This window comes from Scleropages formosus, chromosome 12 (assembly GCF_900964775.1).
Source record: "Scleropages formosus chromosome 12, fSclFor1.1, whole genome shotgun sequence".
Lineage (NCBI taxonomy): Eukaryota > Metazoa > Chordata > Actinopteri > Osteoglossiformes > Osteoglossidae > Scleropages > Scleropages formosus.
In genome coordinates this window covers 12,597,465-12,612,042 of record NC_041817.1, presented here as the reverse complement: position 1 = coordinate 12,612,042, position 14,578 = coordinate 12,597,465, and the positions used below count along the sequence as shown (strand labels likewise).

The 14,578-nt window shown below is 47.6% G+C and overlaps 2 protein-coding genes across 4 annotated transcripts; both read left to right on the top strand.

Annotated features, from left to right (window-relative positions):
- The first annotated feature begins 1,250 nt into the window (after window positions 1–1,250).
- Window positions 1,251–9,855, top strand: poglut1 (protein O-glucosyltransferase 1). Its single transcript, XM_018757765.2, has 11 exons — window positions 1,251–1,379; window positions 3,616–3,712; window positions 4,433–4,576; window positions 4,766–4,901; window positions 5,051–5,172; window positions 5,848–5,907; window positions 6,699–6,798; window positions 7,000–7,058; window positions 7,312–7,479; window positions 7,566–7,622; window positions 7,732–9,855. The coding sequence occupies exons 1-11, from the start codon at window positions 1,304–1,306 to the stop codon at window positions 7,886–7,888; spliced, it is 1,176 nt and encodes a 391-aa protein (XP_018613281.1). The 5' UTR covers window positions 1,251–1,303; the 3' UTR covers window positions 7,889–9,855.
- Window positions 9,856–10,270: 415 nt separating this feature from the next.
- On the top strand, window positions 10,271–14,447 carry timmdc1 (translocase of inner mitochondrial membrane domain containing 1). Of its 3 annotated transcripts, none has more exons than XR_001966356.2 (9): window positions 10,271–10,548; window positions 10,892–11,123; window positions 11,269–11,434; window positions 12,011–12,099; window positions 12,309–12,376; window positions 12,467–12,545; window positions 13,111–13,221; window positions 13,341–13,669; window positions 14,168–14,447. XR_001966356.2 is itself a non-coding variant. In XM_018757695.2 (9 exons), exons 2-8 carry the CDS (start codon window positions 10,909–10,911, stop codon window positions 13,489–13,491), a joined length of 879 nt encoding a protein of 292 aa, XP_018613211.1. In that variant the 5' UTR covers window positions 10,271–10,548; window positions 10,892–10,908; the 3' UTR covers window positions 13,492–13,524; window positions 13,625–13,976. The 3 variants fall into 3 exon arrangements, 2 of the variants coding, with proteins under 2 accessions (XP_018613211.1, XP_018613206.1); XM_018757695.2 differs by lacking the exon at window positions 14,168–14,447 and having other exon boundaries at window positions 13,341–13,524; window positions 13,625–13,976; XM_018757690.2 differs by lacking the exon at window positions 14,168–14,447 and having other exon boundaries at window positions 13,341–13,976.
- Window positions 14,448–14,578: the final 131 nt, after the last annotated feature.

Genomic DNA, 14,578 nt, shown 5'->3' with positions numbered 1-14,578 from the left:
TGGATAGGTGTCCCAGGGTGTACCCCCCCTCAGCCTTGTGTCCAGTGCTTCCAGGATAGGCTCTGGACTGCCGTGACCTCTATCAGGATGAGAGGTTTTTGAAAATGGATAAATGAACATACATTTAGCTACATGTGTGATCATTTATATTTAATTTCACCCACACCTCTGCAAAGCAGCTGCAGCGCTGACATAAACAGTATCTGTACTTGGAATATTTGTCATTGGCCCTTCAGCATTTTTTATGTTAAGTCCAAGTTCATGCAAGTCACGTATTACATAAACTAGAAACCATCTCTAACAACAACAGTAGCAGTAATAGTGATTCTGCTCTTTCAATTACATTATATTTACTGTAATCTATGGTTGTGATACCTTCAGGCTGTCAACGTGAGAGAAGGGAAGTAGGAGCAACATATTTATATATTTGTTTTGCTATGGAGGATGTGTGACCCTGATAATAACTCAAATGGTCAATGGTAGGGTAGTGGTTAGAGCTGCTACATTTGGACCCAGAGGTCACAGGTTTGAATCCCACTTCCAGCTGTAGTAAGTGGGATACTTCCCTTAAATTGCTGCAGTAAAAACTACCCAGCTCTATAAATGGGTAAATAACTAAGACTTAACACAATAAGCTGCTTTGGAGAAAATGTGGCAGCCAAATAAATAAAAAGTTGTTTTTTTTTTTTTTTTTAAAAAAAGAAAAGGGATACTATGTCCTCCACTGCACAGCTATATGAAGAGTCCAACCAGCACCAGTGGAGCCCTAAATGTACACTAGTGCTTTTTTGTTTCCAGGGTGATACACAAATTAACCCAAATCCCAGGGCAACATTGTCTAGTCCAGTGGTATCTAAAATAATTGCACAAAATACCATCCATTAATATTTAGAGGGGTGACTATCTTCTATCCAAATTTTAACTCCACATTATCATGCTACTTTGCAACATCCGCCTGGAGAAGATTAATGCATTAGATTTTGCTAGATTGACACCACTGCGGGCCAAAATCCGCCTCTTGGTTTTCAATCAATCAATCGGTGGCTCCTCGGAGTGACCGGTCTGCCACCGTGACTCCGGACAGCACACTGGACACGGAAATACGCGCTTCTCTACCACTCTGTGCAGAAAAGCTTTAAACACCTTTTCTCCTTACACCTCTACTGCATCGACTGAAACGGTTCGCTCCCTCCCCAGATGCTATATTCGAGAGATTACGGTAGTGTTGCAGCGACAGAAGAAACGTGTTCAGACCGGACTAGCCGCTTATCGAGTGCGCGATTCAATCAGCAGCTCTAGAAAAATGAAAGAACAGTGGTTCCTACTTACTATGTTTATCCTGCATTTTTACAACGTTGAATTCATTGCTGCCGAAACAGGTAACATAATCCCAGTAACGGCAATAAAATAATGGAATAAAGTGGTGGGATGTACGTTTTACATCATCGGGGTTCTTAAAGTTTGTCTCCGAAGAGGAGTCCTGTCTATTGTGATGCAGCGTCAGCCTCGTAATAATCATGAGCTCGATACATACGGTGGTGCGCGGGTTCGGGCTTCTGTGGCTCTAACTTACAGTACTAGGCAACAGCAAGAGGTAAGTGCCGGCGTGCGCGCGAACCACGCGTGGATGCCGCTCGCATTTTACCCGCTTCGCAAGGACCAGCAGCACTGCAGCAGCACGAGGCGATCCCGGTTTGTTCTAAGACACTAAGTTCTAGAATTTACCGGTGCCGACCGGTGTGCGGGTGCTGCTGCAGACCTAACAATGAATCCCTAGGCCAACGTGATGCACATGATGATTACAGTACGGCTTACACTTCTTCAACACGGTTACATGATTACTTCAAGTTCAGCGGACGCTTTTGCTCTAAGCTTAGCGACTAATGTGAACCCATGGAGTGTTAAAAATCAGCCCTCCCCGCGGTGACTTACGCTGGGTCACTCATCCATACATCAGTGGAACACACCCTCCCTCTGCCACTCACACGCTATGGAGGAACCCGAACAGCATGTCTTTGGACTGTGGGAGGAAACCGGAGCACCCGGAGAAACATGGGGAGAGCGTGCAAACTCCACAGCACGAGCGAGCGGAGATCGAACCCAAGTCCTTTCGGTTTCGCACCACCCGCTTCTGCTTTCAGTGCCAGGGGGGTGGTCCTGAGTCGCGCGACATTGCCCCTCCTCCAAAGACGCACCATCCTCACCGCCTACGGTACCTGTACCGGGAATATGCCAGCTGTCCAGCTGCCTTCGGCTTAAAGAAAACGGGTCCAGAACGCTCAGCACCGGCGACCGGGACAGAAAGAACTTCAGTGCAGGGGATGGGACCCGGGACCGAGGCGGCCTCCCCATCCGTCCTCCATCAGTCGAGCCTTATACCCAGCAAGGCTCCTTAACCGCCCGGCCGGCGCTCAGATGCTCATTCTCCCTTTCTGTGCGGGCAGTTGTCCGCAGCACCTCCCGCTGCTTCGTTGCCTCTCCATGGGGACCCAAGCGGGCGGACGAGGGCATCCCCGTCGCTCTAGCCGCTTCGCCGCACACGTTTACGTTTATTCTTTCAACAGACGCTTGTCTCCGAAGCGACGTACAGTGGAAACGTTTCCTACAAGGCGACTTATAATGCGGATGCACCAATTCAATTGAAACGCATCGTGACTTGACTGTGGTAGGAAACCGGAGCACCCGGAAGGAACACAGGAAGGACATCTAAACTGCCCCCTGAGCGGGGATCGAACCCGTGTCCTCTACCGCACCGGTGAACTGGAGCCAACGGATCACTGCAGTGTAGTGCCCGGGGTTCTAGACCGCCGCCGCGGTGCCCCGTTCCACGTCTGTGTCACTCAGGAGCTCGTGTGGGACCGTGGGGTCCGTTCGCTCCTCTCTCCGTGGCGGCCACATGCTCAGCAGACGCGACGGACAACTGAAGCGGGCCTCGGCTAGAAATCTATGCTGTCAGGGAGGTTCAGCGGCGGTTCCCGGCCCTCCTCCGCCGCTCTGCTCCCCGAGTGCGGACACACCTGGCCACCTGGTCACCCGCCTCTGCCCCGATTGCCTCCTGTCCATCGTCTTTGGGAGAGCAAACAATTGTGATCGTCTGGAGTTCAGGAGAGGCAATTTAGTATCGTTACAAAGTGAAAGATCGTGATCGCTTCACAAAGTGAAGTCACTGCCACATCGTAGCGGAAGAATCGCTAAGTAGCACATTGTCGCAAACACTTGTAAAACGACTACGCAACGGGATGCCCTAACTAAGCAGCAAGGGATGATGGGAAGTCTCCCCCCCCAATACTGAACAATATTTACCTTCAGTGCTTAACATCAATTTTGCCAAATGTTTTTGTGCATTTTCTCATATCCAAAGTATGCATAATTGTGGTTGAATTTAAATAATTAAAAATATACCTTGCAATGTGTGTCTAAGGAATTTTCGTTGACTTCAAATTACCAAAGAAGATGTGACTTGAACTTGTTGATTTTTTTTTTTCTCTCTCTTCTCGTGCTGCACTAAAAGTTTTGCCCAACTCTCCTGTGCTCAACAGACAATATGACAGTGCAGTACATGGACATAAATGTGCACGTGCCTGAAATACTGGTTACTTCTTGTTTTTCCTCCAGCAAAGGGTGGGCAGTGGGAGAAGTACCTGAATAAGATCTCCAAAGCCAGCCGAGTGTATAAGCCTTGTAGTCCCCACAACTGCAGCTGTCATCTTAGGTGGGTTCTGGAGAATGAATGAATGAATGAATGAACGAACATCCTTCTGACAACAGTTGACCACCTCTGTCCTCTTAATGGTTATGGGTTTCTGCTTATGATGTGGGGGCACGGTGGCACGGCAGTTTTGGGCGGGTCCTGCTCTCTGGCAGGTCTGGGGTTCGAGTCCTGCTTGGGGTGCCTTGCGATGGACTGGGTGTGTCCTCTCCCCCTACGCCCTCTGTTGCCAGGTTAGGCTCTGGCTCCCCACGACCCCACTTGGGACTGGCGGCTTCAGCAACTGTGTGTGTGTAGTTGTGAAGTGGATCAAAACACAGAAGTATTCTGTTTCCCAGGATGGCCTGCAGGCTTTTACCATCTTCAGTAGTGTGAGACGTATCCACGCGTATTATTTTTAAATGCCATCACTCGCTCAGTTAAGACAAAGCATCTTTCTGAAAGCACACGGAGAGGAATGCATCAGCAATGAGAGCACGCATGGATTACAGCAATGAGAACTTTAAATGGAAATAATTTAAAATGACATTAAAGCATGAGGCCTATTTAGGAATCTTCAGTAGCTCAGTTGAAGACACTCAGGAGGGATTTCACTGTCCAGCCCCACTGATCACACAGGACAAAAGTTTGGCAAACTCTCGTTGGTGACCTACACCCCACCCGGTGTGATGGGCAAAACTAACTAATCAAGGAGACTCACTGCTCTTTCTCTCTCCTCCTCAGTGTCCTGCAAGATGACCTGCAACCCTTCAGGGCTGGTGTGTCGGAGGAGCTGATGGGGGAGAGCGTGCGCCGAGGTGTGGGGACGCATTACCAGATTATAGATCACAAGCTTTACCGCGAGCAGAACTGCATGTTCCCAGCACGGTGAGGAGTGGGATTCCTTGGCTAGCTGTGCTTCGGCACCTTTTCGGCACCTTCCGGTCACTTTTGTGAATGAGAGGAACACGAAGTTTCCCAAAAGTGTAGCATTTGCTGTTGCTGTTCCGACTCGGCATGCAGCAGCGTTCAGGTGTCTCTCATTCCTTTTTTCCTCCCATCTTTGCTCTTGTGCAGATGCAGCGGGGTGGAGCACTTCATCCTGGAAGTGATTGACCGCTTGCCGGACATGGAGATGGTGATCAACGTGCGCGACTACCCCCAGGTGCCTGGCTGGATGCATCCAGTGCAGCCGGTGCTGTCATTCAGCAAGGTTAGTCCAGATGCAGAAAACAGAAGCGCGCACTCGTGCCACATGCCAGAAATACCTATACCCACAAATTCCACATCATATCCACACTTTCTTCTGTGGATTACTGTTAGGTTTGCAAAGTCTCTAAAAACAGGTTTTGCTTTTCTTAGACTGCAGATTACAAGGACATCATGTACCCAGCTTGGACTTTCTGGGAGGGTGGCCCAGCAGTGTGGCCCATATACCCCACTGGTCTAGGGCGCTGGGATCTCATGAGGGAGGACTTGAAGAAGTGAGCAATCAGAGATCCCTTTCATACACACTAATGTCCCTTTGGATGGATTCAGACTGAGCCAGGGGGGCGCGGTGGCACAACGGGTTTGACTGGGTCCTGCTCTCTGGCAGTTATGGGGTTTGAGTCTTGCTTGAGGTGCCTTGCGGTGGATTGGTGTCCTGTCCCGGGTGTGTCCTCTCCCCTTCCAGCCTCGCACCCTGTGTTGCCGGGTTAGGCTCCGGCTCACCGCGACCCCGCTCGGGACGAGCGGTTTCAGCTAGCGTGTGTGTGAGAATTTAGAGTAGGGATGTTGCTCAAGGGTGCTATAGCTGGAAGTGATTCAAACCTGCAACCTTTAGGTCCAAAGGCAGCAGCACTACACTACAAGCTGTCAGGGGGGCCCCTAAAGTGCAGGTGTGTGTCCACCATGGAAGGGGCAACAAGTGGTTTCAACCTGTGTGTGTGTGTGTGTGTGTGTGTGTGTGTGTGTGGACTGAGCCAACAGTGGTGCAGTAGTGACCTACACAGTCCATCTGAATGCACACACTCACACTGTCTTGGTCTGTACAGGCCAGCTTTGAGTCACTGAGACAGGGGAAGTTGCACCGCTGTGCTCACGTCAAGGTGACCTTTGTCATAGTGCTTGTGCTCAGTCACCGAAGCTCTCAGGGATAAAGCTCTTTCCGTCTCCAGATCAGCAGCTCGATGGCCATGGAAGAAGAAGGACCCCAAAGGCTTCTTCAGGGGCTCCAGGTCAGTCCGCTTCTTTTAAAAGATCTGATGTGCTATTAGTCATAACCCCAGATACTGCCATCCGAGTTATTAGAATTTATGAGGACCTTCGGGTATTACCCCAGCTTTAGCTTGCAAGGTATTTCTTTGCATTTACGACAGCTGAATTTAGATTTCACGCACCTCCGGACAGCTGAACGGTGCAAGACCAGCAACACCATGCGGTCTTCTTCGTGACTGTAGTTTGGCTCACGCAGCATTATGTTCTCAGTCTCCGTTAGCCTTTGTTTGCTAGTTTCTTTTGTTATTATCTCAGTAATCATGGTCCCCGTTTGGACTATCCAAAAGATGTCAGCTTTTTCTGGGTGAGTCCATAAGCATTGTTTTCATTTATATTTTGTCTTTGCCATTCAGTTTTGTTAAGCATAAGTCAGTGCCAATTTTGGAGTTCAGAATGCATAAAAATCTTACTATAAGAACTAATTGTAATTACGTTCTTGGTTTATGAGAATTAACCCTACGAAGGGCTTTTCAAGAACAAATCATCTCCGTAAGGCAGGGAAAGACTCTACCTATGTTTCACAGGCCTTGAAGCCTAACGTGCTTCATATGCGTCTCTTGTATGTTACTGCAGCCTGTCTACAACAGCCAGCTTACGAATGAGCGCTTGTGGGCTGGTCAGCGCTGGTTAGGAGGTGATGTGAATCCTGGAGCGTTGCCCTCAGCTGACCTTTAGGGCGATTTGTCTTTTCGACACCGGACTGATGTCTGGCCAATGCTGGCTGCTTCTTGTGCTGCTGTCCGATCTTTAGGACCAGTCCAGAGCGGGACCCTCTCATTCTGCTCTCCCGGGAAGCTCCTGAGCTTGTTGATGCAGAGTACACCAAAAACCAGGCCTGGAAGTCTGAGAAGGTCAGTCCCTTGGCACCATGGCAATAGCAGTCTCCTTGACAACAAAACAGCAGACACCGTCATTAGGGACAAGCTCCTGACTTCCACATCCCTGATGAAATGAGTGTGTAGATTTACATTTTACATTTATTTATTTAAAAAATGTAAATCTATTTGCCATTAAAGATTTACTTATTGTTTCTATATCTTTTTCTCGAACAGGACACTCTAGGGAGACCACCGGCCAAAGAGATCCCCCTCGTGGATCATTGCAGATACAAGTAGGGATCTATCAATTTAATGAATATGCCTATTTATTAAGTAGTTGTTGTACAAATATAAAACTTTCTATATTATTGGGTTTAAATAATGTAAACTGCCCGGTAGCATTACTGTTCCTATGGCTTACTGTCTTTTTAACTCAGGCGTTTCAGCGGAAGCTCATTTTGAAACCATACTCGCAGTCTGAGAGGTGTCGCAGCTTTAACACCTGTCAAGTTTTGAACCACTATCCCCTCCTGACCCATCCTGCAGGTACCTGTTCAACTTCCGAGGCGTGGCTGCCAGCTTCCGCTTCAAGCACCTTTTTCTGTGTGGCTCGCTGGTGTTCCATGTGGGTGATGAGTGGCTGGAGTTTTTCTACCCTCAGCTTCAGCCCTGGGTCCACTATATCCCTGTAAAGGGGGACCTCTCTGACCTAAGGTGATGTCACCTTTTCAGCCCATTCTAAGAGTCTTTGCTTGACCTTACCCAAGCCTTACTTTTACTTCTCATACCTTTATCTGCAGGCAGTTACTCCAGTTTGTAAAAGAAAATGATGACATTGCACATCAAGTGGCTAAAAGGTAGAAATGGATTCATTTCTGTGGTGAGGCTAGAGTTCTTGAGCTCATTCTTTGGTCCCCTGCTCCTCCATGGCTTCGTTAACAACTGCTGTGTTCCTGTCACTGTCAGAGGTCAACAGTTCATCCTGGATCACCTGTGCATGGAGAACGTGTCCTGCTATTGGGAGAAGCTGCTGACCGAATTTGGCCGGCTGCTGAAGTACAAGCCCAAGAGGAGAGCAGGATACATCGAGATTGTTCACAAGCCTGCAAGGACAGAGCTGTGAGCGATGCACTGCAGCGTGGGGCATGGAGGGTGGACGGAGGCCAATGTCCAGAGTTTTAAGGCTGTCGGTCTGGCATATTCCAAATATTGTTGACTAGTCCTGTAATTTCAGGAAGTTGGCTCGAATTACATTCTCCAAAATTCTCTTTCTTCTAGTAGTTTTACTTAGTCTCTGTGAATTAACTTGATGATGAAATTAAATTTGATGGTGTGCTGACCTCTTCTGGAAGACAGCAGGAGGAGCCACAGTCTTCGCATTGAGCCTGAGATCCGTTGCCAGGTTTTTCGTGTTAAATGTGTACAAGTTACACTGCTAAACTTCTGAAACAGAGTGCACAAACTGGCTCTATTTTCAGCCTTAACATGAACTGAAGGTTTTACTGACCCGGCTCATTTTGTTAAAAGCTGGGAAAGGCAAATTGATATGCTGGTATTAGGCTGCTGGGTTCTTGAATGTGTTTGGTTGCCATAATTGTGCTTGCTTTGTGACATTTTAGCTCTGGACCCACTGACGAAAGTGTCATGCCATACTCTGAAACTGCAGATCAAAAAATAAGACCTCAGCTTTGCAGTGGACTACATTCACATTCACTTACATATTCATTTAGCAAACAATTGTTTCCAAAGTAACATACAACCCAGAGGAATATGCTGACTTGATGAACTTATATCATAAACACAACTTGAATGAAATCTGGACTACAGTTCTTAATCTTAAGACTCGCCATTTTTAGTGTCATGAACTCTTCAGCTGACACTGTGTATACTGTATTCAGTTGACTGAAGCAAATACAGGACAAATTCCTGAAATTTCTTAAATAGATAAAACATAATGATGATGGTCATAATTTTTATTACTAATTATTTCTGCTCTTGTTCTCCTTTGTTCCATCCTATTTGCTTTTTTCATTCCCATTCTTACTGTGTTGCTGTCAATGTGCCTTTGATGGTAACCAGTTTATTTGCCCCATCCTCTTCTTTTTCCTTCTTCCTTTGCTAACTGTTTTTCTTGAATCTCATGTGCCCTTTTCGCCCTTTTCTGTTTTTGTATCTCAACACTTAACATCTAATATACTCCACTGTCCCAAGTACTGCCTCATCTCATTACTGCTGTCTCTACTGCCCCTTCTCATTTTTCCTTCTTTTTGCTCCTCTTCCGTTTATTTTCATCTCTTTCCTTGTTTCTCTTAGTGCCTCCCTTGTAGTTTTTGTTCAAACATACCAGTGTAATTTTTTTTTGATGGTGCTGCTGGCTACTGGAGTCAAACACAGCAGAAGAACAAAACAATAGGACTACAGGGCTAAGGATGCAGGGCTGAGAAACGCAACCATTGCACAGCCGTCCTGCTCCAGCTCACAATGAACAGAATATGGTTTACTGTTGTCATTACATATTTTTGTGTCTTTGAATGTAGGAAAACAATGTCAACAGTTGACAGGCAGTGCCAGAGGATTTTATCCACTGAGTGTTGATCAAAACAAGAACATGATGACCAGAACAAGGTTCATCTGTGCTTCATGACCTCTTCAACAAGCTTTGTGTGTCTCACCTTCTTCATAACTGTAATGCAGCTTTCACACATTTTTCTCTTCTACTGTTTAAGCCTCAGGCAAAAGATTTAACAAACGTACCGTTGAGAAAAGTTTAATACAGCAGCTGTTGCAGAGCTGAATATTGTTGATGTCAGTAATTTTCCGCTTGTATCGTTTCCTTCACTTCCGCACTGTCTTGTCTTGGATCCCGTTTTAACGTTATGTAGCCCTGTGTGTTTGTGACGGTGCTTTTCTATAGCTGTACGTGACACGATCCAACTTTAACAAGCAGCGGTAGTGTGTGTGGAGGGTAATTTTCCGCTGTAACGTTTAACCGCGCAAGAAATCCCACAAACGATGTGTAGTGTTTTACGTTAGGCTGTGAATTAACTCCGACAAAGTATGTAGAACTGTAATTGTCCTGTTACAGTGACCTTTTTTAATGCCATTCTTCTTAATAAAAAGTTTTTTAAAAAAAAAAAAAAAAAGCTTATGGCTGTGTATTTCACTTGCTCATTGAGGAAATATCTTATTTTTCCCTTTATCTGCTGTAAGGTGGAACACTGAGGGGTCTGGCAGCTCCTCTGGTGTTTGCAGCTGCTGGCCTGCATTCTGCACTGTTGTAGATCGACGTATTTACCCTCAACTGATGTATTATAAGAATACCAGGCTGTATAAGTGTGTGTCACTATGGGAAATCGCCTTGGACAAACATATGCTAGTTTAGCTACATAAAAAAGCTTTACAGGCAGAGTCCGCCATGTCTTGTGGGGAAGTTGTGCGCATTCGGTCCTCCGCCACTTGGCGGCGCTCTATGTGTAACACATTAGCAGCGGGAACATGAACCGGAAGTGCGCCCGTGTGTACATGTGGGAAATGGAGGGTTGTAATTTTCTCAGCACTTACTATAAACAGCGAAGAAGGCAGTGTGGAAATGCTGTTTAAGTAAACTTAAGGAAACAACCTTACGGAAAACAGTAGTTAAAAGAGCTACGGGAAAGAGGGAAGCGCGCCGGTTTTTTCCCGCGCTGGCTGGGTGGTGGTGGTGCGTCTCGAAGTGAATGAATCTCAGGCGAAGAAGTGTGACGGTTGAATGAACTTTAAGACGTGACCTTTGCAATACGTCAGGTAACGGGTAGTACTCGAATGTCTTGAGAACCTGTTGCAAAAAGAGCGGGTCGAAACCTTTTTATAATGGTGCTTGTGGTAGTATTATGTGACGTTACCGTCCTCAACGAGTCGCCGCTCGCGCGCCCCCTACAGGATGTGTGTGTGATAGCGACGACACCTGTGGTGGCGGAACTGCCCGCTTTGACCAGTTTAACTGAAATGATGACGTCATTTGTACATATACGGTAACAAGCCGCGCCTTTATCATTAGGTCCTTTTGTATTACCAGAGAGTGTGGCTTTCATGTATGCTGACTGGTATTACCGTGATCATAATCCTGTAACCCTTTGGCTGCTGACAGTGAACAGGACGAGTCTGATGGCCCCTGACGTGCTCCCCGAGCGCTCAGCCCCATGGCGGTGGGCATGCGGCAGTCTGCCTTCGCGGTGTCTCCTCTGCCTCCCTCGGGTCCACGCCACTGATACACCCCCACGGGAGGCTCCCCCTTCCTCCACCACCCTTCCCCAACACCTGCGCAAACCCGAGTTCCCGGATTCAGGCTGGGAGCGCATCCAGGAGCTCTTCCACAGGGAGTGAGTGACCGGCGAGCCGCGATCCCACACGTACCATACAGCGATGAACCTGGGCTCTGGGTTATTGCTGCTGATGGCACTTGGGGCACATTTGATCACACCTGTGAACTGAGCCACTGCCCTTCTACCCTTGGTGTCGGCCCAGAGAGATGCAGCCGTACTCGGAGGAGGTGACCAACGTGGTGAAGAGCGCGGTGGCAGCGGCCATGCTGGGCATGGTATACGGAGGACTACCGGCAGCCCGCCATGCCCGAGAGAGGTTCATTCAGCAGAGCCACGCAGAGGTGTTCCAGAGCCGCATGGATGCTGTTGTCAGTATCTATGAGTCTGTATTTATTACCAACATCACGGGGGAAAGATGTGTTTATTTATGATATGAACAGCACTGCACCAGGTACACAATATATGTAAGACTGGGGGGAGCGATGGATGAGTACCCTTGTTAGAGAGAATACCATAGTACTGTTATTGTTATCCATTATTTTTCTGACTCCTTTGCCCAAGATAACTTATAATATTAATCACTTATACCCATTTATACAGGTGGGTAACTTTATTGAGCCTTGCTCAGTAGTTTTTACACAGCAGGGATTCAAACCTTGGTACATCAGTTTCACACCAGCAGCTCTACCACTGCCTGCTGCCCAGTGGTACAGAAACACTGTGGAGACAAGTAATTGTATTTGTACCATATTAGCAACATTGTAGTGAAAGTCTGTGGTCCAGCATGCTCATATAGAGACTGGGAGGTTCAGGGCCAGACTATTAAACACTGGAATCTTTTGTTGAGAACAGTGTTTTGCCACTGCTGAGTGTCAGTCTGGTCATCTTGCAGATAATCTAACATGGAAGGACAGTGACCACTTTGTGTCTTTGCCGTCTTCCAGCGCTCCGCTCACAACGCTGCCATCCGTGGGTTCATCAGGTACGGCTGGAGGTGGAGCTGGCGTGTTGCAGCTTTCGTCACCTTGTTCAAGTGAGTTGTGCTTCTCAAGGGTGGGTGCTGTGCTGTTCTGGGGGGTTATTACCATGCTCACAGGTACAGGATTAGTCCCCCTCTTTGTGTTTGAACCTGCCATTAACTGACTGACAGGCCAGTCATCCTTTCTGTCTGTGGCTCTTAACATGTCTCTGTAGTGTTAAGCTGTTGACAGAACTATGTGCTACCTGTGTGTGTTCCACCAGCACCATGAGCATGGGGATATGTGTATACAGAGATGAGTATGCTGTCAGCCACTACGCAGCTGCTGGAGGTAAGTTACCCGCAGCATTTCGTTGTGTTCATCCCTGGACTCCTGGTTTAAGGTCTTGATTTGTTCTCCGGGTCCTTTTGCGATCCACAGCAATCACCGGAGGCGTGTTCAGACTGAACCTTGGTCTGGGAGGAGTAATGGCAGGATCAGCCATTGGAGCAATGCTGGGGTGAGCTGAGGGATGGGCAGACGGGTGTGTTTCTGTCTGTGTGGGAATCTATCTGTGAATGTCTGTTCTCTACCAAAAATGTGCTGAACTACAGAAAGGAGACGAGTGTGGGCAGCAGCAGTTCTTATTGGTTTTGTTCTCCGTTTCACTCGCTTGCGCATACAGTCCATCCTCACCCCACCCTGACCTTGTTTTGCGTGGTTCTACGAACAGCAGGTCCAACTGCTTTGAGCTGTGCTACTGCTCAGAACCTCTGTGTAGATGGGTTGGGCCTGATCCCAGGTTGGACTGGTAGTTATACCACGGGAATGAATGGCCAGGTGGGCCCTGTAGCCTGTCTCATCCATGCAGCAATGAGGGTTCCTGCCAACACACCTGGAGCTGTGAGCATGAACACCCCGACGCTCGAGCAAGGGTGATACTCAGAGCTAAACCCGCAATATTACCTCTCAACTAATCCCCGCAACACCAGTGACCATGAGCGATCCAGTGTGGTTACTCTGCCGTCTGGCTCACAGACAGGTGCAAACCGCTAGAGACTGATTGTCATCTGCGCTCATTGCAGGGTGCCCGCAGGAGCGGTCATCATGGCCATGCAGAAACTAGCAGGCGAAACCATTCGGGAAAGGAGGAGGAGGGAACGACGGGAGCTGTATGAACTGAAGTTGGAGGAATGGTGCGTCTCTGTGCCGCGCCACCACTGCCTGTGCAGCTGCTGTTGGTTAGGAGAACTTCTGTTTGTACTAGACCCGTGTTCATCAGTGACTCCAGTGCTGTGCTGGTCCTTCTTCACAGGAGTGCCCGTCTGCAGGTGACGGAGGATCTCATTAACCAAATGAGCAGCAACAACCAGGACCCTGACTCTGATTCGGAACTGCAGAAGATCCAGGAGCTGCTCAGTCTGCCCAGGAACGAGGGTGTGGCCAAGGATTCGGGTGGCCAATGACAGCGCTGACGCTGACAGACTCATCGCTGTAATGTAATCATTTGGACCCATCAGCCCAGCAGCTGGTCTGGTTTTCATCCTGGACGTTGTGGGGCTGCTGTCTGTTGATGTGCTGTTTCTGATCGGCCAACAGGCCTTGGAAACGCTGCAAAGAAGTGCGTTCCTGTGCAGGATGTCGGTGAGGGAGCTGATCCAGAATGAGTGACAAAACCAGCAATTCTTTCACACCTAGTGGCACCTCTGGAATTATTGATATCGTTGGTTTCTATGTCCAGATGAATGTGCAGTTTTTCTCTGAATGAATTTCAAGCTGGAGAGTTTGTTATATTTGGCTCACAGTGTCTCGAACCGCCATCCATCCATCCATCTCCTGCTTGTGGAGCAGGTTCCCGGTTACAAGGCTTAGCTAACCTGTTTGTTAAACCAAATTATCCCATTGGATTAATCAGTGTTATGTCTTTAAATCCTCTCCCAGTGGTGTCTAAACTATTAAATTAAAATTCTAAATAAATTAAGATGTTAGATAAACTGTGACACATGTAGGGTATTAGTATGTTTGTGTGCATGTGTGTCTTTCATTATATGCAGGTGTGTATGTGAACACATAAGTTTCTGGCTTTGTTGTTGGCCTGTCAGCTGCTGGACTGCATACTGACTCTGCCCTGCTGAAAACTAGATGTGACACAACAGCTGCGGCTCAGTTCTCCCCCATCACCCACTGGAGAAGGGAGGGGAGAAGCGCCCACTCGATCTGCAGGCATAGAGTGTACCCCAGAGGAAACCTCAGGAACTACACCCTCAGTCTAACTGTGAAGTGTAATGTACACTTTCTTTTTTGCAGTTCTTGTATTTATTTAGAGACTGTAAATCACAAGCAAGATACATGGTACAATAAAATAGATCCGGCAAGATTTAAAGAGCAAACCACTGTTATAAGCCACATTTCTGATATTTTCTGTTGAACAGCAAGCACCTCTAGGTACATAAACCAAGCTGATGAGGAACATGTTTTTGACTGAGCCTTTGTTCAAGCAGTACAACTTAACCTCATGGAATAGAGCTTGTGTGTCAGACATACACTAAAAGT